The sequence below is a fragment of the Panthera tigris genome, chromosome B3 (genome assembly GCF_018350195.1).
Source record: "Panthera tigris isolate Pti1 chromosome B3, P.tigris_Pti1_mat1.1, whole genome shotgun sequence".
NCBI classification, from domain to species: domain Eukaryota; kingdom Metazoa; phylum Chordata; class Mammalia; order Carnivora; family Felidae; genus Panthera; species Panthera tigris.
In genome coordinates, this window is record NC_056665.1 from 48,913,297 (window position 1) to 48,937,828 (window position 24,532).

At 37.2% G+C, this 24,532-nt stretch overlaps 1 protein-coding gene across 4 annotated transcripts in view; it reads left to right on the forward strand.

Moving 5' to 3' along the window:
- DNAAF4 (dynein axonemal assembly factor 4) overlaps positions 1-24,532 on the forward strand; it is a 69,473-nt gene that overhangs the window by 26,828 nt on the left and 18,113 nt on the right. For all 4 annotated transcript variants that reach the window (XM_015537451.2, XM_007081871.3, XM_007081870.3 and 1 more), the window contains exons 5-6: positions 14,521-14,666; positions 16,370-16,479. In XM_015537451.2, coding sequence (XP_015392937.1) covers positions 14,521-14,666; positions 16,370-16,479 — 256 coding nt within the window. The remainder of the gene's footprint in view (positions 1-14,520; positions 14,667-16,369; positions 16,480-24,532) is intronic.

Sequence of the window (24,532 nt, forward strand, 5' to 3'; positions counted from 1 at the left end):
TTTTGTAGCAAAATCACTTATGTAATAACAATAATTAACATTTATTGGGTGATTTCTCTATGCCAGGTGATTTTATTGATTGTGTGACTCAGTCTTCACAACAACACTTTGGGCTAAGTGCTGCTATTCTTATTAGAGGAAGTAGATATTCAGAAATGATAAACACCTACCCAATAAGTAAACTTGTGGGATTTGAGCTCTATACTCTTTCTTCTAGGCTATATGTCTTTACCTCACTTTAAGTGAGGTTGAGTGTGTTGAAAAGTCATTAAATGATCCTATGATTTAAGAACCATGATTATTCCCATTTTCCAGGTGAGAAAAGGCATAGAGAGTATTACTAGCCCAAGGTAACACTGCTCATAAATGGTAGAGTCAGAATTTGGACTCAGGTGATCAGGCTCCAGAGTAGGTGAAGACCATTGTTGTGTTATATTGCTACACAGATAAAACAGGCAGATTAGCCATGTTCATTATTTGATTCATAACATATTTTGGCAGGGTTTGTTTGTATGAAGGAGACATTTGCAATCAGAAATGTGTTAGGGAAGAAGTACTCAAAGTGTATAATACTGGTTTGAAAAAATATTACCTTTTAAATGTTTGTTGCCTAGCATCCCAAAGCCTTAAAATAACTTTGAAGAGTGACTCAGTTTGTGCTTAACCAAAATATTACTAATGAAGAAATAGCAAAACCTTGGAAGTTTTAATTACCAGTTCCATGTTATAAAGCACATCCCCCTAATTTTATCTCTTAATGTGAAGCTAGGAGTCTATACTATGATTCAGTTACTTTGCAGGGCATAGGAGTTAAATGTGTGTGTGAGATCCATGCTCTTCTTGGACCTAGAACTTCAATATTGGGTGATGTCATTTTGTTGAAAACTACTTAGTATTTTATATTAAGGTGATTATAGAAGTAAAAAATTTCCAGAGGCACCTGGGTGGCTCAGTTGGTTAAGCATCTGACTTGAGCTCAGGTCATGATCTCCTGGTTTGTGAGTTTGAGCCCCACTTCGGGCTCTGTACTGACATCTCAGAGCCTGGAGCCTGGTTCGGATTCTGTGTCTCCCCCTCTCTCTGCCCCTCCCCTGCTCATACTCTGTCTCAAAAATAAACAAACATTTTTTAAAAATTAAAAAAAAAAAAGAAAGTTAAGTCCTTATCTCATAGAGATACCTACTGAAATATGCATGGATGAAAAAAATATGTCTGAGATTGGCTTCAAAATAATATGTGAGGGGCGCCTGGGTGGCGCAGTCGGTTAAGCGTCCGACTTCAGCCAGGTCACGATCTCGCGGTCCGTGAGTTCGAGCCCCGCGTCAGGCTCTGGGCTGATGGCTCTGAGCCTGGAGCCTGTTTCCGATTCTGTGTCTCCCTCTCTCTCTGCCCCTCCCCCGTTCATGCTCTGTCTCTCTCTGTCCCAAAAATAAATAAAAAACGTTGAAAAAAAAAAAAAAATAATATGTGAAACTAGATAGAAGATGAAGTGATATTGGCCAGGAGTTGATAATTGAAGTCAGGTCATGAATGCATTATAGTTAATTATTCTATTCTGCCTACTTTTATATATGCTTGAAATTTTTTATTATAAAAAAAAAGGAACAAAGCATATTGAATTATTTTTATAAACAAAGTAATTTTAAATTAGTAAAACAAAAAAACCTCATTTCCCCAGCCTGTCTTGTAACTCGATGTAGCCAGGTGACAAGCTCTGGCTGATGATATGCAAAAAGAAATCTGCTAAAGATTTATAGAAAAGTATTACTCCTTTCTGCTTGCTTCTCCTTTCCTTTTCCTACGTAAGATGAAGGTGTTTGCAGAAAGTTCATTAGCTATCTTGAGACCACAAAGAGGCAAAACATACACTAAGAATGATGGAATAGGGAAGAAGAAGGAGCTTGCAACATTAAAGACATTGGAAAGCCAGTACCTCTGCACTGGACTACCTTCCTACCTTCCTTCAAGCTTGTTAAGTGAAAAAAAAAAAACAAGAACTCATTCTTGGTTAATCAACTGTAGTCATGTTTTCTCTTCACACAGCTTAGAGAACTTTTGACTGATAGAAATGGATAATGTGCAAATTTGGTGTAGCATTTGAAAATTATTCAATGTAATTAAGAATATTAACACAGTAAAGGAAAAAACATGTGATCATTTCACTATTGCAGAAAGGTATTTGATAAAATCCAACACCCATTTATGAAAAAAATTTCTCAGCAGATTAGGAGTAGAAAGGTACTTTTTTACTTTAATGAAGTCCTTTTACAAAAAAATGTATAGTAAGCTTCATGTTTATTGGTGAATTAATGAATGCTTTGCCCTGCCCTGTAGGTCCAGGATCAAGGCAAGCATGTCTAGTTTCACTGATTCTATTCAGCATTGTACTGGAGGTCCTAACCATTACATTACGACAAGAAGAAGCAATGAGAGGCATGAAGATTAGACAGAAAGAAGTAAAACTTATTTGTAGATGACACAATTGTATATGTGGAAATCCCTAAGAAATATGAAGAATGACGACTAGAACTAATAGGTGAATTAATAAATTCAGGATATAAGTCACTTAAAATTTTATTTACCAGAGGCAAACAACTGGGAAATTACATTTTAATTTATTTATAATAACATTAAAAGAGAAAATATGTAGGAATAATTTAACAAAAGAAGTGTAAGATCACATCACTGAAAACTACAGGAGGATTGCTGGGAGATATTTTAAAAGTCCTAGCTAAATGTAGTGATAGAACATGTTCCTGAATTGGAAAACTCAATGTTCGGATGTCAGTTCTTCTTAAACTCATCTATAGATTCAATGCAATTCCAGTAGAAATCCCAGTAATCTTTTTGTAGAAATTGACAAGCTGATTCTAATATTTATATGAGAATATAAATCACCTAGAATAGCGAAATGAATTTTTAAAAATAAGAGCAAATATGTAGGACTCACACTACCTGATTTGAAGACTTAGCGTCAAGCTACAGTAATCAAGACAAGATGAAATTGGTGAAAGACAAACACAAGTTCAAAAGAACAGAATACAGAGACCAGAAATAGATCCACACATGTATAGTTCAATTATTTTAACCAAAGGTAACAAGATAATTCAATAGGTAAAGGAAGGTCAAGAACAAATGAATATCTTTATGGAAACAAATGAGGGTAGACTCTTACCTCACTGTGTACATAACACATACATAAGAAGACAATCCAATAAACAATTGGATGAAAGATTTGAATGAACTTTTAACAGAGGAAGACATATGAATGGCCAATAGACATATGAAAAGATATTCAAATTATTTGTTAGTAAGGAAATGCAAATTAAAACCACAGTGAGAGGGACACCTGGGTGGCTCAGTTTGTTAAGCCTCTGACTCTTGATTTTGGCTCAGGTCATGATCTCACAGTTCGTGAGACAGAGCCCCATGTCTGGCTCCTCACTGATGGCTTGGAGCCCACCTGGGAGTCAATCTCTCTGCCCCTTCTCTATGCACATGCGCATGTGTGCCTGCTGTCTTTTTCCCCTCTCAAAATAAGTAAATTTTAAAGCCACAGTGAGATACAGTACACAGCACATATCCACTAAAATGACTAAAACAGAAAATTAAAGACCATCAACACAAGTGTTATTGAGGATATGCTGCAACCGTAGCTCTTGTACACCAATGGTAGAACTGTAAAATGGTACAACTACTTTGGACAAGTTTTTGGCTCCTTTCTTAAAAGTTAAGTACGTACCTATCATGTAACTCAGACATCCTTGTCTTCAGTTTTTACACAAGAGAGAGGTATACACCTAAAGACTTGTATTCAAATGTTTATGGCAACTTTATTCACAGTGGCAAAAAACTGGAAGTGATGTTCATCAACAGATGAGTGAATAAACAAACTCTCATACATTCATAAAAATGAAATACTACTCTGCAATAAAAAAGAGAGACCAAACCAGTCCATACTGCATGAAATTGTAGAAAATATTAACCATTCTATAATGACTGACAGCACATCAGTGGTTATCTGGGGCCAGAGGTAAAAGGAAGGGATGAACTTCAAGTGGCCATAGGGGACTCTTGGAAGTGATAGAACCTTTCTGTCTTGATTATGATTGTGATTTCATGGGTGCATACATCTGTCAACTCATTGAATTAATACACTGTAAAATTAGTACAGTTTACTGTACATAAATTATTTCTTAGTAAAATTGAATAGAGTATATTGGAAATATTTCTAGGCAGAAAAACAGCAAAGTGCACATGATTTTCTCAAGTTCTTCTTATTCCTCAGTTATGCTTATGGCCGGACATAGTGAAGCCTCCATTTGAGGGTCCTGGCCCTTGTACTATTGTGTTTATAGGAGACTGGGAAAGGGAATCATTGAATGTCTAATTTTTTAAAGTTTATTTATTTTTGAGACAGAGAGAGACAGAGCATGAATGGGGGAGGGTCAGAGAGAGGGAGACACAGAATCCGAAACAGGCTCCAGGCTCTGAGCTGTCAGCACAGAGCCCGACGCGGGGCTCGAACTCACGGACCGCAAGATCATGACCTGAGCTGAAGTCAGCTGCTTAACCAACTGAGCCACCCAGGCGCCCCGATTGAACGTCTAATTAATTAACTATGGGGACTTCCTTATCTTGTTAGAAGGAGTTCAGTTACTGGAATCAGCCTGTTCTGTTGATGTAGTTTTGACTTGCTTGGTAAGCTACTAAACGTGTTGTAGAGGGAGAGATGAGACTTGAGGCCAGGTTAATTTGTCCCTTTTCAACTTAGAAAGGTAGGGCAAATGTAAGTCTGGAAAAAAAAAAAAGATTGGTTGAAAGTGTGTAAGTAGAGTTTCACTACCAGATCTCTTCCTCATCATGACAGAAGATTGGGGGTTTCCTTTCTGCACAGTTGTAGACTAAGATTCTTCTGCATTGAAAATGCAGAGATTGAGTGAAAACCTGCATTGTGAAAATCTTAGTACGTATTCAAGGGATCCCCATGCACATGTACATATGCATGCACAAGCCTAGTGTACCTGGGATGCAGATTGGAGAATTCCTCTACAGGGAAGCTAGTGAGTGTAGGATGAAAAAATCCCGCCATTTGTAATGGCCCAGCTAGTTCACCCTGCTAAAGCTGACTAGCCAACAGATTTCCAATTCGTGTATACAGACCTTCCAGTCAGAATTTTTATACTTTATCTCTAATTGATGGTGACAGCCAAGACAAAGAAAAATGCAACTTGGAACAGCCAAGTAATGCAGGGAACAGAAGAAAACTTCACTATAACTAATGTCTTCAAAGAAATGAAAACATGTATTTTTTAAAGTTTATTTATTTTGAGAGAGAGAGTGGGGGGAGGGGCAGAGATAGAGAGGGGGAGAGAGAGAATCCTAATCAGGCTCTGCACTGCCAGCACAAAGCCTGACATGGGGCTTGAACACATGAACTGTGAGATCATGATCTGAGCCAAAATCAAGAGTCAGATGCTTAACTGACTCAACCACCCAGGCATCCCCGAAACAAATTTTAATCATTAAACAAGAACAAGAGGCTACAATGAAGAATACTAAGAGAATACAACAGTTTGGAAATTTAAAATGTGATAAAAATTTTAATTGTAATCAAGTGGTTGGAATATACTTTATAATTTTTTTCAGAAAGTAGAACAAAAGGACAGATTTAAAGTAGAAAAGATAAAACAATCAGAGTATCCTTCCAAGATGTTCAACATTCAAATCATAGGGGTATAAGGAAGAGAGAGGGAAAGACAGAGGAAATAATTTTTTAATGTTACAAAAATTCTGAAAACTTTAATGAATTGCCTTGTTGAAAGAGTCTATCAGGTCCAGCATGGTAGATTTTGTAATATTCATGCCAAAGCACTGATGAACACATTACCAGAAACTTTAGCACCCTTTAGACAAAGATCTTGCAAGCTCCCAGAGAAGAGGAGCAGATCATGCACAAAGGACTGGAAATGTTGGCATCTGTCCTCAACCTCAGCACTGGAATCCTGAAACATGGATCAGTGCCTTCAAAATTCTAAGTGAAAATAATTTTCACTATGAAATTCTATACCCAGCTTATTAATCAGGCATGAGGCAAAAATAAAAACTTTTCAGACATGCAAATTCTTAAAATATTTATTGCTCAGGTACACTGGGAATTATACCTGTTTTCTTTTTCTATTCTTCAAAATAGTCTGCTTTCACTAACAAATATCTGCTGCTCAAACGTTTAGTAAAACTACCCCTAATACATCTAGGCATAGAAGTACATTTAGTTTCTATAATAGTTAGTGATTTCCAGATTTTCTATTTTTTTGAAGTCAATTTTGATAATTTCTTTTCTAGGAAATTGTCCTTATCGCCTTTTCAAATTTGTTTGCATAAGGTTTCTCTTATCTATCTCTATCTCTAATTATAACATAATTATCTCTATTTATTTATTTCTAACACCATTTTATTTTTCCTTGATCTACTGTTGTAACATTTTGTAAACTTTATTAGTCCATTCAAAAAAGCAATTTTTGGTTTTGTTGATCCTTTTTATAGTTTCTTTGTTCTCTATTCCATTAACTCCTGTGTTCTCTTAGTTTCTTTAGTTTTCTCTATTTTTTGTCCAACTTGTTTCCATTAATTTTGTAATATTTTAATACATGCATGTTAAGTTAAATTTTTTTCCCTCTTAAATACTATGTTAATACCAAGTCACCAAGTCTTGGAATCTTGTGTTTTTGTTCTTGTTTAATTGCAAATATTTTGTAACTCATCATTGTTTTTTCCTTTGGCCCTTGAATTACGAGGGAGTTTTTGTTTGTTTTGTTTTGGTTTTAGTTTCCAAATACATAGAATGAAAATGACTATAATTCTCATATGTAAAATTTTCTGAATCATTATGTTTATAAATTATAGTTTATGATGTGTATTTGTGGTGTTTAAAAAAATTTTTTTTTAATTTTTAATTTTTGAAAGAGACGCACACGCACACGCACACACACACACACACACACACACACACACAGAGCATGAGCAGGGGAGAGGCAGAGAGAGAAGGAGACACAGAATCTGAAATAGACTCCAGGCTCTGAGCTGTCAGCAGAGTCTGATGCGGGGCTTGAACCCACAAACTGCAAGATCATGACTTGAGCTGAATTCAGATGCTTAACTGACTGAGCCACTCAGGCGCCCCTATTTTTGTTTATCCTGAGGCTTTCTTTTAATAAACAATGGGACACTTAGATTTATTATTATAAATAAAAATACACTTTTGTCTTAGGATTTTCTTCTATCTTCGTGATTTACATTTACCAGACTTTCTTTTTCGTTCTTTTTTTCTGTTTTTCTGCCTTGGATTTAAAAAGTGTTCTTAATTACTTTCTTTTCTTTCTCCGAATTTGAAAGGTACGTATTCTATTTTCATTCTTTGAATGATTAATATTAATTTTTTTGTATATGTTTTGGCATATAGATATAATTCCAATTACTATATTTTAACATGCATACTAAACAAAGTTTTAAGGTTAATCTCTACCATACTTGTAAATATTACAAGGAAATTTAGTATGCACATTATAGTTATACACATCTTCTATGTTATTGTCTAAATATTTTAGTCCACTTTTTTGAGGGGCAGGGGGATCAGTTGACTTCACTATATTTTTAAATCCCTAAATTTAGTCATTATTGTTAGTGTGGGTTTTTTCTCCACTAATAGTCATTACTATTTAGATTGATGCATATTTACTGATATTTTATTTGTCTTTGCTTTTTGTGTTTCACTTCTTTGTGGGTCAAACTGCCTTCCCTTTGATAATAAATCCTTAGGGGCACCTAGGTGGCTCAGCTAGTTGAGTGTCCGACTTTGGCTCAGGTCATGATCTCATGGTTCCTGAGTTCCAGCCCTACATTGGGCTCACTGCTGTCAGCACAGAGCCCACTTCATATCTTCTGTCCCCTGCTCTTTGCCCCTCCCTCACTTGCGCTCTCTCTCAAAAACAAATGAAACATTGAAAAAAAACCTTTATATGAAAGTAAATCCTTTAGTAGTTCTTTAATGAAGATTTATGGGTGTAAGTTCAATTATTGTCTTTATATTTAAAAAAATGTTTTTAAGTTTGTTTATTTTGGAGGAAAGAGAGAGAGAGAGAGAACACACGTGGGCGCTTGCAAGAGCAAGCACACAAACAGGGGAGGGGCAGAGAGAAGGAAAGGCAGAATCCCAAGCAGGCTCCACACCGTAAGTGCAGAACCCAATGTGTGGCTTGAACTCATGAACTGCAAGATCATAACCTGAGCCGAGATCCTGAGTGGGATGCTTAACTTACTGTGTCACCCAGGCACACTGATTATCTTTATATTTTTACTTGTTGAAGGATAGTTTGGCTGGTTGTAGTTATTTTCCATCAGTAATTTAAAGATATTTTTCTATTACCTTTTGCCTTCTAATGTTGCTAGAAGTCTGCTCTTGATCTAGCTATTGATCCTTTATAAGGTAATCCATCTTTTGTTTCTGGTTGCTTTAAAATTCTTCACTTTGGTGTGGTTCGATTTTATTAGTCTCAGTGCAGTTTTATATTTGTTTCATAATGTCAGAACTTGGAATTTACTTTTATTAAAGAATGTATGTCTTCAGTCAGTTCTAGGAAATTCTAAGCTATTGTCTTCAAATATCACCTTTCTCAGTTTTCTTTATATTTCTTAATTGCTCTGTTATCCTCAGATCTCTTTGAGTTTGCAGATTTTCTTCACCTATGCTTAATGTGCTGCTAAACTTGTCCTAAATGTTTTAAATTTCAGTGACAATAATTTTCATTTTAGAAGTTCCTTTTTTTGTTTGTTTTGCTTATTCTTTTGTCATTTTTGTTTCTTGTGTGTTCTTTTGTCATTAGTTTCTTAGTTTTTCATTATGGATTTAGCTTGTTTTTGCTCTTTAAATAAACATGTTTAAAATTATTATTTTAATCTCTTCCGGATTATTCTATTTTTTCAAATTCTTAGGAAGCCATTCCTCCTGTTTGTTGTGTCTGGTAACTGTCCTTCATACTGGATTGTTTCCTTATGTGACTTATGTGTTCATCTTCAGTAAGGATTTTTTGTTCAATGGGTGCATATAAAAAAAAAAATCTCAAGTGTTGTAGTTTGTGGAAGTAAGAGTTGCTCACAGGAATACCTGGAGTTTTGATTTCTCACAAGAGACATTTTTTTTTCTCCTCCTGTCCAAAGCCCCAGGAAGAACAGGCTTTACTTTCCTAGACCAGTGGATGGAGATTTTATAAGTATCCTTTAAAAAAAATTTTTTTTTAATGTTTATTTATTTTTGAGAGAGACAGAGACAGAATACGAGTGGGTTAAGGTCAGAGAGAAAGGGAGACACAGAAGTAGAAGCAAGCTCCAGGCTCTGAGCCTGACGCGGGGCTCGAACTCAAGAGCTGTGAGATCATGACCTGAGCCGAAGTCGGATGCTCAACCAACTGAGTCACCCAGGTGCCCCTATAAGTATCCTTTACACTAAGAATGCAGCCCTTCTAAGCTTCTAGTTTCATTTCCAGCTTCCTACTTCTGTAACTATCAGCATTAAATTTCCAGCCTTTAGTCTTTATATATGTATTTTGGATATAGATATAGATATATTTCTAAACAACTTTTTTTTTTTTTAATTTTAGTTAACAGTGCAATATTGGCTTCAGGAGTAGAATTCAGTGATTTATCACTTATTTTTGTTTTAAGTTTATTTTTAAATTTATTTTGAGAGAGAGCTAGAGAGCAAGCAGGGGAACAGCAGAGAGAGAAGGAAACTGAATCCCAAGCAGGCTCTGCTCTGTCAGCACAGAGCCTGATGCCAGACTCAAACTCACAAACCATGAGATCATGACCTGAGCCAAAATCAAGAGTTGGACGCTTAATCAACTGAGCCAACCAGGCGCCCAATTCATCACTTACATACAACATCCAGTGCTCATCATAACAAGTGGCCTCCTTGATACCCATCATGCATCTAGCCCATCTCCCACCCGCCTCCCTCCAGCAACTCTCAGTTTGTTCTCTATCATTAATAGTCTCTTGTGATTTCTTTCCTTCTCTCGTCTTCCCCCACTTCCCATATATTCATCTATTTTGTTTCTTAAATTCAACATATGAATGAAATCATAAGGTATTTGTCTTTCTTTGATTGACTTATTTCACCTATCATAATACATTCTAGCTCCACCCACGTCATTGCAAATAGCAAGATTTCATTCTTTTTGATGGTGAGTAATAAAATATTCCATTGTATGTAATCATTTTTTTCTCTAACATTTATTTATTATTGAGACACAGAGAGACACCGAACGTGAGCAGGGGAGGGGTAGAGAGAGTGGGAGACACAGAATCTGAAGTAGGCTCCAGGCTCTGAGCTGTCAGCACAGAGCCGGACATGGGGCTCAAACTCACAAACTACGAGATCATGACCTGAGCCGAAGTCGGTCGCTTAACCAACAGAGCAACCCAGGTGCCCCTCTGCTGCTTTGTTGTTGGTGTATAGAAATGCAACAAATTTCTGCACATTGATTTTATATCCTGTTGTCTTTGCTGAATTCATGTAGCAATTTTTTGGTGGAGTCTTTCGGGTTTTCTGCATAGGGTATCATGTCATCTGCAAATAGTGAAAGTTTGACTTCTTCCTTGCCAGTTTGGATGCCTTTTATTTCTTTTTGTTGTCTGATTGCTGAAGCTAAAACTTCCCATACTATGTTAAATAGTAATAATGAGAGTGGACATCCTTGTCTTATTCCTGAACGTAGGGGGTCCAAACAGCTTTTTTGTCAGCTTTTGAATTACCTGACTATAAATCTCTGATAAGACTTTTTCTTTGCTTACCTTTTGAACTGAACTGTATATTTGAACCTTTGTTTATTTGTTATACTTTTATCAAGGATTTTACGTGTATATAACATTTTATCTGGAAATTGTTTGTAGAAGTGTCTAAAGCCTTTAACTTATGCTTCTATAAACAGAAAGCTAATTTCTTTTTATTTTGTTGTTTTACTATTTGTCTTATTTTACCATAAGATTTTGGAGGCTAGATACCCTATTTTTATAATGGATACCCTATTTTTTAATTTAACTAGTGGTTGCGGTGCCTGGGTGTCTCAGTCAGATGAGCATATGACTCTTGATTTTTGGCTCAGGTCATGATCCCAGGGTTGTGGAGTTGTGTTCTGCATTCATGCTGAGTGTTGAGCCTGCTTGAGATTCTCTTTCTGTCTCTGCTCCTCCCCCCTGCTTCCATGCATGGAGCTCTTTCTCTCTCAGGAAAAAAAATAAAAAGGTAACTAGTGGTCACTTTAATGTTTTTCATAAACATTAAAAAAATTTTATTTTAGCAAAATTAGTAAGAAAATATTTTTTAATTTATCATTATGGAAAAGAATGCTTATTTCCTTCATGTTCAGTATTCTAGTAATCATTAGTAGTATTATACTGAAGTTAGATACTTCATTTTAACTTTTTATTCTGCTTTCCTTCTGTTGTACTACCATTTAAGAATCTTATTCATAAATTTTTAGTGTTTTCTCCACTATTTAGAAAATCCATGCTTTCCATTTTTACTATTAAGTTCCCTATGCTTGGGTTCTTAATTTCATTTCTCCATGTTCTGGAACGTTTCTTTGAATATATTACAGTAAAACCTTAGACTGTGAATAACTTATTCTGTGAATGTTCTGCAAGACAAGCAAACATTTCTAATAAATTTTAACCTGATACATGAGTGATGTCTTGCAATATGAGTTGTACATGATGCCGAATGTCACATGATCACAACTGAGCCAATGGTTCTCTCTGGCTGCAGAATTGTGGGTGATTGTCTACCATGCTCAGATGCTCTATCTCATGCAGTAGTGTTTGGCAGAAATCAGATTTTTCAGAATGTTGCAAGGTGCCCACAACTGGCACTTGTGTATTTTTCTTCACTTCAAAGCACCTACAGGTAGTCCTTTGCTTTCCATACAACCGTAAACTTAGGAATGTTTTGCTTTATTCTAAGTCAGGCTGCTGGCAGATATAGACCCTTTCCTCTGCTGCCTTTTTGCCAGTTACATTAAATACAGTACATGACAAGAGTTTATCAATGCAGTACTGTAGTCAACATCCATATGAGTATATACAATGGCCCCCATGCAGAAAAAGATTCCATTGAGCTAATAGATAGCAGTGATTTCTGTTAATGATAGTGAAAGTCGTCTTACACAATAACCCTCCTCTCTCTTGTTTCCCTTATACTTAGCCACGAAGGTTTTCAAAAGTAAGTGCAGGTTAATTTATTTTTCTTTTTATTGTATATTTTATTTATTATTTTGTATTATATTATGGTATTATAATCATTTTCATATGAGTATTTTTGGGTTGTGGAATGAATCATCTGAGTTTCCATTATTTCTTATGGGGGAAATTTATGTTGATATAGAAGTGTTTTGGGGATGTGAGGGAGATCCGGCTGCGACATCTGTCACCCCATTGATCGCCAGGGTTGATTCAACTGATCTGGCTGGCTAGGCGGGTGTCCCCTTCCTCCCTCACTGCTCCATGTGTGTCCCTCCCGAAGCTGCGCGCTCGGTCGAAGAGGAGGAACTTCCCCGATAGAGGAGGACCGTTCTTCAGTCAAGGGTATACGAGTAGCTGCGCTCCTCTGCTAGAACCTCCAAACAAGCTCTCAAGGTCCATTTGTAGGAGAACGTAGGGTAGTCAAGCTTCCAAGACTCCAGACACATCCAAATGAGGCACTACACGTGGCAGTCTGCCTTTCAAAAAAAAAAAAAAGAAGTGTTTTGGATTATAAGCAAATTATGCTCACAAACCAAGATTTTACTGTCTTTGGAAAAGATGGCTAAGTAATATATTCACTTAGTTCTACATATCTAGGAACATCTTTTGCTTTTATACGTAAACAACAATTTACTTAGATATAAAATTCTTGGGACATTGTATTAGATAGTTAAAGCTAATTGTTGTAATAAGGAGATCCAAGTTACAGATCAAATAAGACAGAAATATAGTTCTCCATAATCTAATACTTGTTATGTAACAGTGATCCATGTAGGCCTGATAAGATGATTTTGTTCTATGTGGCCATCCAGGCTGGTGGGGCCGCCTCTGTTATTACCTCATTTGTCTTCAATCTCTGGATGCTGCAGTTGGCATTGTTTTTTAGCCAGTGGGAAATGGGAAGAGAAGTCCACAGCAAGCAGATGTACTTATAAGATGACGATCCATAAGTTGTATACATCACTTCTATTCAGATTTTGTTGTCTCAGATTTGGCATATAGTCACACATAATTTTTTTTTAACTTTATTATTTTGAGAGAAAGAGCTCACATGTGAACAAGGGAGGGTAGTAAAGAGAGGAGGAGAGAGAGAAACCCAAGCAGGCCTCGCACTGTCAGCATGGAGCCTGGCTCAGGGCTTGAACTCCCCAACCATGAGATCATGACCTGAGCCGAAATCAAGAGTCAGAGGCTTAACCAACTGAGTAAACCAGGCGCTCCAATCACATCTAATCTTAAGGGAGGCTGGGTTATATCGATTCTAGCCTGACCTAGTCATGTACCTAGCCTAGAACTCAAATTCTATTTCTAAAAGGAAGAGGGGAGAACGGCTAGGATACTGGAAGATAGCTGTCTCAACTACAGACATCTATAGAAAACTTGCAGTCAAATTTTTGTTAATGTTGCTTTCTTGTTTGTTTGAGTCCTTATTTTTTTCCTCCTTGTCCCCTTCCTCCCTCTCTTGGAAATGTCAATTTAGGCCATTTTCCAATTTTTTAATTTGGAAGTTTTTTTTTTCTTATTTGTATTTTATAACAAAGATATTACTGTCATATTTGTGAAAAAAATCTGATTTTCTTTAAATTTTTGATATTTGCCTTTTCTATCTGTGTATCATGCTTTTGGTACTTTTGCAGTTTTTAAACCCAATTTTCCTTCCTTTTAATCATATACTTTATATTCTAACACGTAGATTAATTTCTCCTCTTATATTGATTTAACCATTATTACGTGTAACTATCTTTATTAAAACGTATAGCTTTTCATTATTACTTTTTTTTTGCCTCTTTTCATTAGCTATCTCTGATGGCTGAAAAACTTTTATACCATCACTTTTATACCATAACTTTTATAAGGAAGCTTATAGAAGATATTGCTGTAGGAGCTTAAGGAAAATAGAGGTAGTGCTTCCAGTGATGGCTTTCTAAAATGGAAAGCGGTTGTAGAGTTGCCTAGAGTGCCCTCCCTTCCCTAGATTGAATGTAAATTAGACACTGTGTTTTAACAAAGAGAACCCTAGAAAAGTAGCTGGGGTCATTGATTAAAGGACAGATAACTTGCTGCCACACTTTTGATGATGGGTTTTACATTCTTTCTAGCAGAAGTTATCTTTAGTTTATTTGTATAGGATTTTAGAGGTAGCTTTGCTGTGTAATTAGTTGAAGAGTCAGTTTGTTAACTAGAAAATGAGAGAGAACTCACTTGCTAATACTGCTTTTGAAGGAAGAAATTCAGAAAATATATTTTTGGAGAAGTTAAAGGAAAATAGTATTCCTGCTCCTCGCTCTGTTGGCAGTATTAAAATCAACTTTACCCCTCGAGTATTTCCAACTGCTCTCCGGGAATCACAAGTAGCAGAAGAAGAGGAGGTAAGTATATTTGCTGTTAGTTACAGTGATCACAATGAAAATATTTTTTATTTCATCTTTTAAAACTAGTACTGGTTCTGAATTTAAGTATTCATTAGACTAAAGATATTACTTCTTGAATATATTTTAGTATTTCCTTATGGAAAAGTATTTTGCAGAATTTTTTTGTCTCCAGATTCAGTATGCAGTATTATTGCTTTTTCCAGGAGATAAACACTTGCCATCTATTTTATCAAATACATTATTTTCTTTTTTTTTTAATTTTTTAAACATCTATTCATTTTTGAGAGACAGAGACAGAGCGTGAGCAGGGGAGGGGCAGAGAGAGAGGGAGACACAGAATCTGAAGCAGGCTCCAGACTCTGATCTGTCAGCACAGAGCCCAACATGGGGCTTGAACTGACGGACCACAAGATCATGACCTGAGCTGAAGTTGGAAGCTTAACCAACTGAGCCACCCATATGCCCCATACATCATTTTCTATATTAGATTTGTAAACTTGTGTTTTGGTAATGGATTTGGACATTTATTGTTAATACAACAATTACTCATTATTAACGTTAGGTATTTCTAATGTGACATTCTAGAATATCTCTCATTCATTTATAAATACCTGGGCCCTGGCATTTTGAATGTTTTATCTTTAGGTATATAGACTCTAAGAACTGCATTATTTTTTACTACAAGGTGTTAAGTGTTGCCTCTCACAATTCAAAACTTGTGGAAATGATTGAAAATCCTTAAGACATAATGACAGTTTATAAATATTAACTATTTTCTTATTAAACAATATATTCTAAATTTTATTATTTATAAAGTTATTTCTAGAATTATAAAAGTATAATTATTTAAAAATCATTTATGGGGTGCCTGGGTGGCTCAGCTGGTTGAGCGTCCAACTTTGGCCCAGGTCATAATCTCGCTGTCCATGAGTTCAAGCCCCCTGTTGGACTCTGTGCTGACAGCTCGGAGCCTGGTGCCTGTTTCAGATTCTGTGTCTCCCTCTCTCTTTGCCCCTCCCCCACTCATGCTCTGTCTCTCTCTCTGTCAAAAATAAACATTAAACAATTTTTTTAAAAAGAAAAAATAAAAGTCATTTATGTATTTTTCAATATAGAAAAACAAATGTGTTATAGATAAGAAAAATAAAATAATAATCCCATGAACTCCCACAAACTCCCATTTGTATGAAATTTGGACTAGAAATTTTTGTGTGTTTGGTCTTAACTATCTGGTAATGTTAAACAAAAAAGGATAAAAACTGAAAGTTTAAAAAAATCAGCATTATCAAATAGTATAGTAGTCTACTCAGGCTGCTGTAACAAAATACCCTAGACTGAGTGTCTTAAACAACAGACATTTATTTCTCAAAGTTGTGGAGGCTGGAAAGTCCAAGATCAGGGTACAGGGAGTAGTGGGAGGAGAGCTGTGTTCTGGTCTCTTCCTCTTCTTATAAGGACACTAATCCCATCATGCGGGCCCCATTCTCATGACCTCATCTAAACTTGATTACCTCCAAAAGTCCTACTTCCAAATACCATCACCCTGGGGATTAGGGCTTCAACATACGAATTTTGGGGGTCACAAATATTCAGTCCATAACAGATAGTATTTCCATTTTATATAGAAGCTGGCAAATGTCAAAGTAGCTGTTAATAAAAATAAGATTTTTGTGTCCTTCATTAGACTTCTCTGATTTCAGTGGTTGCACAAACAAGCGGAAGCACGGAGAGCATTGAATACTGATATTCCTGAACTTTCTGATTTAAAAGAAGAAGAAAAGAATCCAGAATGGCTGAAGGACAAAGGAAAGTACGTTGTTTGGACTCTGGCTATGAGATTTATAATAAATTTAGGTAGACCGTAGTACTAACTACATTTTCTAGGTATCTTGACATATGTGCTTATGTGTGTATGTTGTTGGGGAAAGATAATCCAAATAAGCCAATTAGATAGGCAGGGCCTCCATATTTAAAAAGTCAGATTGTATAACAAATAAGGCTCTTATTTTTATTTGATTTTGCATTTAAATGTCATAGAAATGAAACATATCACTTATTAAAATCCCTTTTAAAATCACTTATATTTAACATAAGCCCTTCCTAGAAATGTGTTTTTCAGAAACTATAGCTTCTTCGATTATTCATCTCCATCTTTAAAAGATTACCAAATTTATCTTACAAATTTTCATTTTATATCCATGAAATCCTTTTATTTGTTTCTATGTTGCTCTGTGTGTGAATATTTTTTAAAATGTTTATTTATTTATTTTGAGAGAGAGAGAGAGCGCATGCGAGCGCACAAGTTAGGGGAGGGACAGAGAGAGAGGGAGAGAGAGAATCCCAAGCAGACTCTGCATGATCAGAATGGAGCCCAATTTGGGACTCAGTCTCACGACCATGAGATCATGACCTGAGCTGAAATCAGGAGTCAGATGCTTAACCGACTGAACCACTGAGGCCCCCCTATGTGTGAATATTTTTATACGGTTATCAAAAACAGTACAATCTGATACATTATGAATGGCAATTTGATTTCATATTTTGAGGCAGTTGTAGATATTACTTATTGTATTTCATGACATAGACTTTTATTTTTTTATTGTTACCATAATAAACTATCATGAATTTAGTGGCTTAAAACAACACAAATTTATGATCTTACAGTTTTGGAAATCAGAAGTTCAAAATGGGTTTCACTGGGCTAAAATCAAGGTATCATCTGTGTTTCTTCTACAGCCTATAGGAAAGAATCTATTTGCTTTCGTTTTCCAGTTTATAGGTTGCCTACATTCCTTGGCTTGTGGCCTCCAGCCAGCAATTGCATCACTCCAACCTCTGCTTCCATAATCCCATCTCCTTCTCTCGCTCTGACTTTCCTGCTTCCCTCTTTCTTTTATAAGGATCCTTGTGATTACATTAGTATCCTTTGCTTAATCCTGAATTATCTCCCACCTCAAGACCTTAATTTAGGCCAGTCTGTGGAATCCTTCCTGCCATGTTAGGTGACAAAGTCACAGATTCTGAGGATTAGGATATGGACATCTTTTGGTAGGGTCGTCTCCATTATCTGTCTACCACAATGTCTGCATCTGTATTTTTCTTTTCTTATTTTTTCTTGGTCTTTTTGCTTGTTACACCACCAGTGATTAATATGTAGAGTTGAACTGAAGTGACAATTTTTCTGAAGGTCAGAGGCCTGGGGCTGACAAGTTGGCTTCTTTTACTTCCAACATTTAAAGTCTTACATGATCCTTCCTCCTCTTTCTCCCCTTCCCTGCCTCCCTTCCTCTCCATTTATCCAACCATTAAATAAACATCTATTAATTGTTTGCTATTTACCAACTAGCCTCTGAGCTACAAAGATCAGTGCAGGAGACATACTTATACGAATACTTATAATACTTTGTGAGAAGTACAATACATAGAAAAGAACAAAGTAAAATGAGAGTACATAAGAGGGACATTTACCCCTAAAGGAAGGAAGGTATGTTCAGAAAAAGCTTCATAGCAAATATAGCACCTGAGATCCTCAGTGATAAGTAGAAGTTTTAAGAGAAAGGAAAATAAAGGCATTCATTTCAAGTATTGGAGAAAATATGAACAAAAGCTCAAGAGACAAGAAATGGTGTGATATATGGGTCAGGAACTATGTGTGGTTTATTTTTTGCTAAAACATAAAATTTGAGGCTAGGAGTAATGACAAATGAACCTAGAAAAATCATCAGGGCCTTGTGTGTTTGGTTAAAATTCTTTTTTTTAATTTATTTTTTAATTCAAGTATAATTACCATTTGGTGTTATATTAGTTTCAGGTATAAAATATAATGATTCAGCATTTCTATACATCACTCAGTGCTCATCATGATAAGTTACTCTTAATCCCCTTCATCTATTTTACCCATCCCCCCATCCACCTCCCATCTGGCAACTACTAGTCTGTTCACTATATTTAGGAGTCTAGTTTTTTTTTTTTTTTTAGATTTTTTTTAGATTTTATTCTGTAAGGAGAGGGAAAAAATGTGTTGCAGAAAACACAGCAAAGGCCTTGAACTGGCCTTGTGGTAGGTGGTGTTGTAGGGGTGAAGAGGAGGGCAAATTGAGAAATAATGATGAGATAAAATAGGCAGAACCTCTTGATGGATTTGGAGGGAGTAAGAAGGAGGAGTTCTCAGTTTCTAGTTTGAGTGATTGATTGCATGCTGTCACCAGCTAAATTAGGGAATACTAGAAGAGAGGCTCATCAGGAGAGAATGCAGGTAAGTTCAGTTTTTAATATATTGAGTTTGAGATGTCTCTGGGCCATTCTGGGTGACACTGTCTGGCAAGTTTGAAATTCAGAGGAGAAGCCAGTACTGTAGACATAGATTTGGAGCTTATCAACATTTATATTGTAGTTAAATTTATAAAAGTGTCTGAGATATCCACAAAGAGTGTGTAGACCTGGAGAGTAGTGGCCTGTGGATAACACTCTGTGACCTACCAACATTTGAAGGTCTGGCAAAAGGAAGGAGTACACAAAAATACTCCCAGAAGCCAATGGAGCAGAAAGTTGAAACAGTTTTTGTTTTGTTTCTTTAAGAATATAAAAGATTTGAATAGATTTGGAGACAAGAGAAAGAAGAGATGATGGAAATCCTCCTGAGCAGAGTGGAGAAAATTGGGTCAAAGCCAAGAATTGGATGGATTGTCTTGATTTTGTCCTTTTTATCCAATTGGTTAGCCTTAGTGAAGACAGAGTTTGGTTTGGCTATGAATTGTTCCTCCTTGCAGCCTGAGAATGATAAAATGGGCAAAGCTGAGTGGGCTGTCCTGTTGGATTGATTACTTTGCTCTAGAAAATGTTGATGGATTGACTTGGAATAGACAGAGATACTTCATTTTCTGAGATTGGAGGGAAGAATAGTGGAGACAAGTATATATCTAGATAAGGGAAATTGATTAGTGAATACTGTTGGCTCTGCCAGGTTGAGAACATGAATTCATAGAGATGTCAGTACAGCTGTGTGATTTATCTCCTTTAGGGTTTGGTCTTCTTTCGGATTTAAGAATAGATCTTGGGCCAGAGTGGGAATTTTAACTGACAAGTACAGTAAAAGACTAGTAGTGCAAGGGACCAGATTGCTCACAGAAAAATAGCTCAGTTGGGGCGCTTGGGTGGCTCAGTCAGTTAAGCATCCGACTTCAGCCCAGGTCATGATCTCACAGTTCGTGAGTTCAAGCCCCCTGTCGGGCTCTGTGCTGTCAGTTCAGAGCCTGGAGCTTGCTTCGGATTCTGTGTCTCCCTCTCTCTGCCCTTCCGCATTCACATTCTGTCTCTCAGACAATGAATAAATGTTAAAAAAAAAAAAAATTTAAAAAAAGAAAAATAGCTCAGGTATTGAGCCACAAAGTCCAAGTTGGGTTACACAGGAAGAGATGCCAGGCAACTCAGTGGCTCAGTTGGTTAAGCATCTGACTCTGGATTTTGGCTCAGGTCATGATCTCATGGCTCAGTGTTTTTGAGCCCTGAGTTGGGCTGTGTGCTGATCGTGCAGAGCCTGCTTGGGATTCTGTCTCTTCCTCTATCTCTGCCCTTCCCCCCCTTGTGCTAGTGCTAGTGCAAGCTTTCTCTCTTTCAAAATAAATAAATAAACTTAAAAAAAAAAAGGAAGGGAGAGATCCCATGAGGGGCTCATTGGACTAAGAGAAAATGGAGCAATTAAGAAATTAGAGGGTACTGTTAAGACAGAAGACTTAGTATAAAGGGAAAGTTGGCAGAATAGAAAGTTGTGATTAGTGGCTGGGATTCCAGAGTTTGATATTTCCAAGGTAGTGCAGTTCAGGTGATGATGAAGGCCAAGGTGTGGCCCTGGGAGTGGGTAGCAGAAGTACACTTGAAAGGAAGGCATGATGACTTAAGGAGTTTCAGGTTTTTCAAGACTAAATTGATGAATGGACCATAGACATAAACTTTAGAATCTTCTGGAATCATGGCAGAAGTCGGGATAGAGACAGATGCTGGGAACCAGTTTCAAAGGCCTTAATGAATATGAGAAGAGTGATTTTAACTTTTCTCTCTCTCTTTCTCTTAAAGTAGGCTCCACGCCCAACATAGGATTCGAACTCATGACCTTGAGATCAAGAGTTGAACACTTCTAACAACTGAGCCAGCCAGTTGTCCCAGGAGAATAGTGACTTTTAAAAAGACAGGAGATGACAGTGACTAGAAGGCTGTAGGGGGAAAGATGTCAGGAATATCAAAGGATAATGACTGCGTATAAAGAGAGAGTTTGATTTTATATCTAGCAGAAGAGAGTCTGAAGAATGCCAGTTTCTACAGTCCTAACCCCTGATGTGGGGACTCAGGAAGGGACGCAGTGGAGAGGGTGGTAGAGATTAGCATTGCCCTGAGGACAGAGCCAAGTTTATTTTAGATGGGATTGTTAAGAAAAGTTAAGGGTATAGGAAAGGAATGAGAGGTGGAGTCAGTTATGGCAAAACCTGGAATAAGAAAGTGCAAAGGAGGGGCACCTGGCTGGCTTGTTCGGTAGAGTGTGTAACTCGTGATCTGGGGTCTCGAGTTCCAGCCCCACTTTGAACGTAGAGATTGCTTTAACAACAACAACAAAAAAATTGCAAGGGTGCCTGGGTGGCTCTGTCGGCTAAACAGCTTACTTCGGCTCAGGTCATGATCTCACGGTTTGTGAGTTTGAGCCCCGCATCTGGCTCTGTGCTGACAGCTCAGAGCCTGGGGCCTGCTTTGGATTCTGTGTCTCCCTTTCCCTCTGCCTGTCCCCTGCTCAGGCACACACACACACACACACACACACACACACACACACACACTCTCTCTCTCTCTCTCTCTCTCTCTCTCTCAGAAATAAACATTAGAACAAAAATTAAAAAAAAAAAAGAAAGTGCAAAGGAGTAGAGGGGGATGGGAGTAGGAAAGAACGGCAACATGAAGACGGGGGAAAAGTGTGCTTTTACATCAGTGCTCAAAGATAACAGGGTTGATTGACACGGTGAGACAGGTCTTTGGTATAGGTGTTGTGATGCTGTGACTGGCTAAAGGTCCTAGGAGTGTTGGTTTGGTCTTCCTCTGATACCCTTAAGATGTGATTTGGGTTTAAGAGTAGAAAGGACAGATGAGATCATTGAGCCAGGGTTAGAATTTTGACTGATGCACACACACACTGATGCACACACACACACACACGTGTGTGTGTGTGTGTGTGTGTGTGTGTGTGTGTGTGTGTGAATTAAGTTAAAATTAAAAATTAGGGGTGCCTGGGTGGCTCAGTTGGTTGAGTGTCCAACTTCGGCTCAGGTCATGATCTTGCATTTTGGGTTTGAGCCCCGTGTCAGGCTCTGTGCTGATAGCTCAGAGCCTGGAACCTGCTGTGTCTCCCTCTCTCTCTGCCCATCCCCTGCTTGTGCTCTTCTCTCTCTCTGTCTCTCAAAAAATAAAATTAAAATGTTTAAAATTTTTTAAATTAAATTAAATAACAATTTTTAAAAGTAAAATATTGAAATAAAATTGCTGGCAAAAGCAACAAATTGGCAGCAACCTAGTGCAAAAGTATACTTTGCAGCAGTCGGGCATGACTGGTAGATTATAATTACTTTTAGTCTCTTGTTTTTGTACCACTTTGCCTTACTACCTCCAATTAGGTAGGAAAAGAAAGAGAAGCAAAACAAGAGGAGAGGAAGAGAGCCGAGAATGAGGAGAGATGGAAGAAAACTTAGTAGCTAATAACACCCAGAGAAACAAAGTACAGTTAATCAAAATGCCAAGTACAAATAGATGAAAGGTAAGACTTGTTAGAAGAATATCCTCACTAGCAATGTAATGCAATACAAAAGATAGAAATAGACATAATAGAACTGATTCAGAAACGGTTAGTTGACTTTAAGCCAAAGGATGAAATACCTTCATCTCCAGAGGCTTTGTTTCATGATAGCCTTCTATATTTACACAGGACAAAACTGTTCTTACTGTGCTAAAACTCATGGGACACTTGCTTCACAAAAGGGTAGAGGTGGACAAGCCTTTCAAAAACCAATAGCTTTTTCTTAGAAAAAGCCATAGATTGTTTTCATGTTTTTTGCCTAGCTTCCCACTACTGTATCTTAGTTTTAAATGCCAAATCTCTACCTTTTGGGAAAATACATAAGCTTAGGTAATTTTACTTGCTCATGAAAGCATTTTACCTTTTCCAATTAACGTTATGTACCAGATAGCTTTTCACTGAGAACATCTCATAAAACAGAGTCTAGATGCTCTAATATAGGTATATGCATGGTATGTATGATGTTATTTAACAGCCTTACATGACTCAGAATCTGTAAATAAATTTAATAGCTGTCCTTCTAGACACTTGTAATCACATGAAGTAAATGGACTGTAAATGGACCATTGTTCTGTCTCAAGGACATTACTCTGTGCTTGACTTTTAGTGTAAATTCTTTTGGACCCTGTCTTAACTTTAGACTTACACACCTTCTTTCCCCACACTAGGGCCACTTGAATCCCATCTGCATACCTCACTCTCTACAGCCAAGTCTAATGTTAGATAGGAGGGAATCAAGGATATGTTATGCTACAATCCAGCATTGTATTGCTATTATTACATAAAAGCATTTTCTACCCTGGTTCTTGGGTCTGAATTTTCTTTTTAGTCTCTTGGCCTAAGTGTCATGTCAGATTTTGTCGCCTGCCTAGTACCCCATTCCTTTTAAGATTGAGGATGTCCTTTGCTTTTGCTTTCCCTTTTGCCACCAGGCTAATTCTACTCTGAGACCCAACTTTGTTTGTAGGAGCCCACTATCTGATAACAGACTAACCTAGTCTGCCAGTCTGTATTTCCGTATCCTTATTGTTTGCGTATGTTCTGTGTCTGGATTCGATCTGCCTTGCTGGATGTCTTTTACTTCATGTTGGACTTTTTGATGCTGATTATTGACCATCTTCTCCCAACACAGTATATAATTCTACTTGCCAAACTGAATTTCTTCCACATACTTAGGTTTGGGTCCATGCCCCAGCAAGAACTGTGAAGGTTTAGCCTACCACAGTTTCATGGATACCAGGAGAAGACATGAGACTCATGGGTTAGAGACAAAGGAATGTTATTCAAGGCACAGCAATCAGTGTGACCTTCATACTGGTTCCCTTTGCGCCTCAAGTCCCACAAGGCCAATGCATAGGCAGGCCTAGGTTTGAACCACAGCTGAGAACACCATGCTTAACACAATTTTTCATGAGAGGATTATAAGCAAATATGTCCAGCCTTTGACCCACAAGGAGATACTATCTTTTTTTCATACTGAACAGCAGATAAATCTGCTCTTTGCCCCAGAGGGAGACACTATATTTTCCAAGGCTATGTGCTATATGCACATCTTTGAAAAGATTGTCCCAAATAAAAGCCGTCTGTGCATCTGACATAAGATATGCACGAACATAAAATTCCCATGAAGAGTCATCTTCCAACAGTCCTTTGGACCTGCCTACTTTCAGGACAGATCTGCCAAATATGCCTTGCTCTCCTGCATTTTATTTATTAAAACAATTTTTTTAATGTTTATTTATTTTTGAAAGAGAGAGAGAGAGTGGGAGCTGGGAAGAGGGAGACACAGAATCTGAAGCAGGCTCCAGGCTCTGAGCTGTCAGCACAGAGTCCAACATAGGTGCTTGAACCCACAAACTGAGATCATGACCTAAGCTGAAGTTGGATGCTTAACCAACTGAGGCACCCAGGCACCCCTCTTCTGCATTTTAAAAACTATGTTTCTGGAGATAAGATGGTTTTCTTATACTTCTACCTTTTGCCTGAATTACAGAAGTTTAGAATCCATATTTATTCTCAGATCACTTCTTTG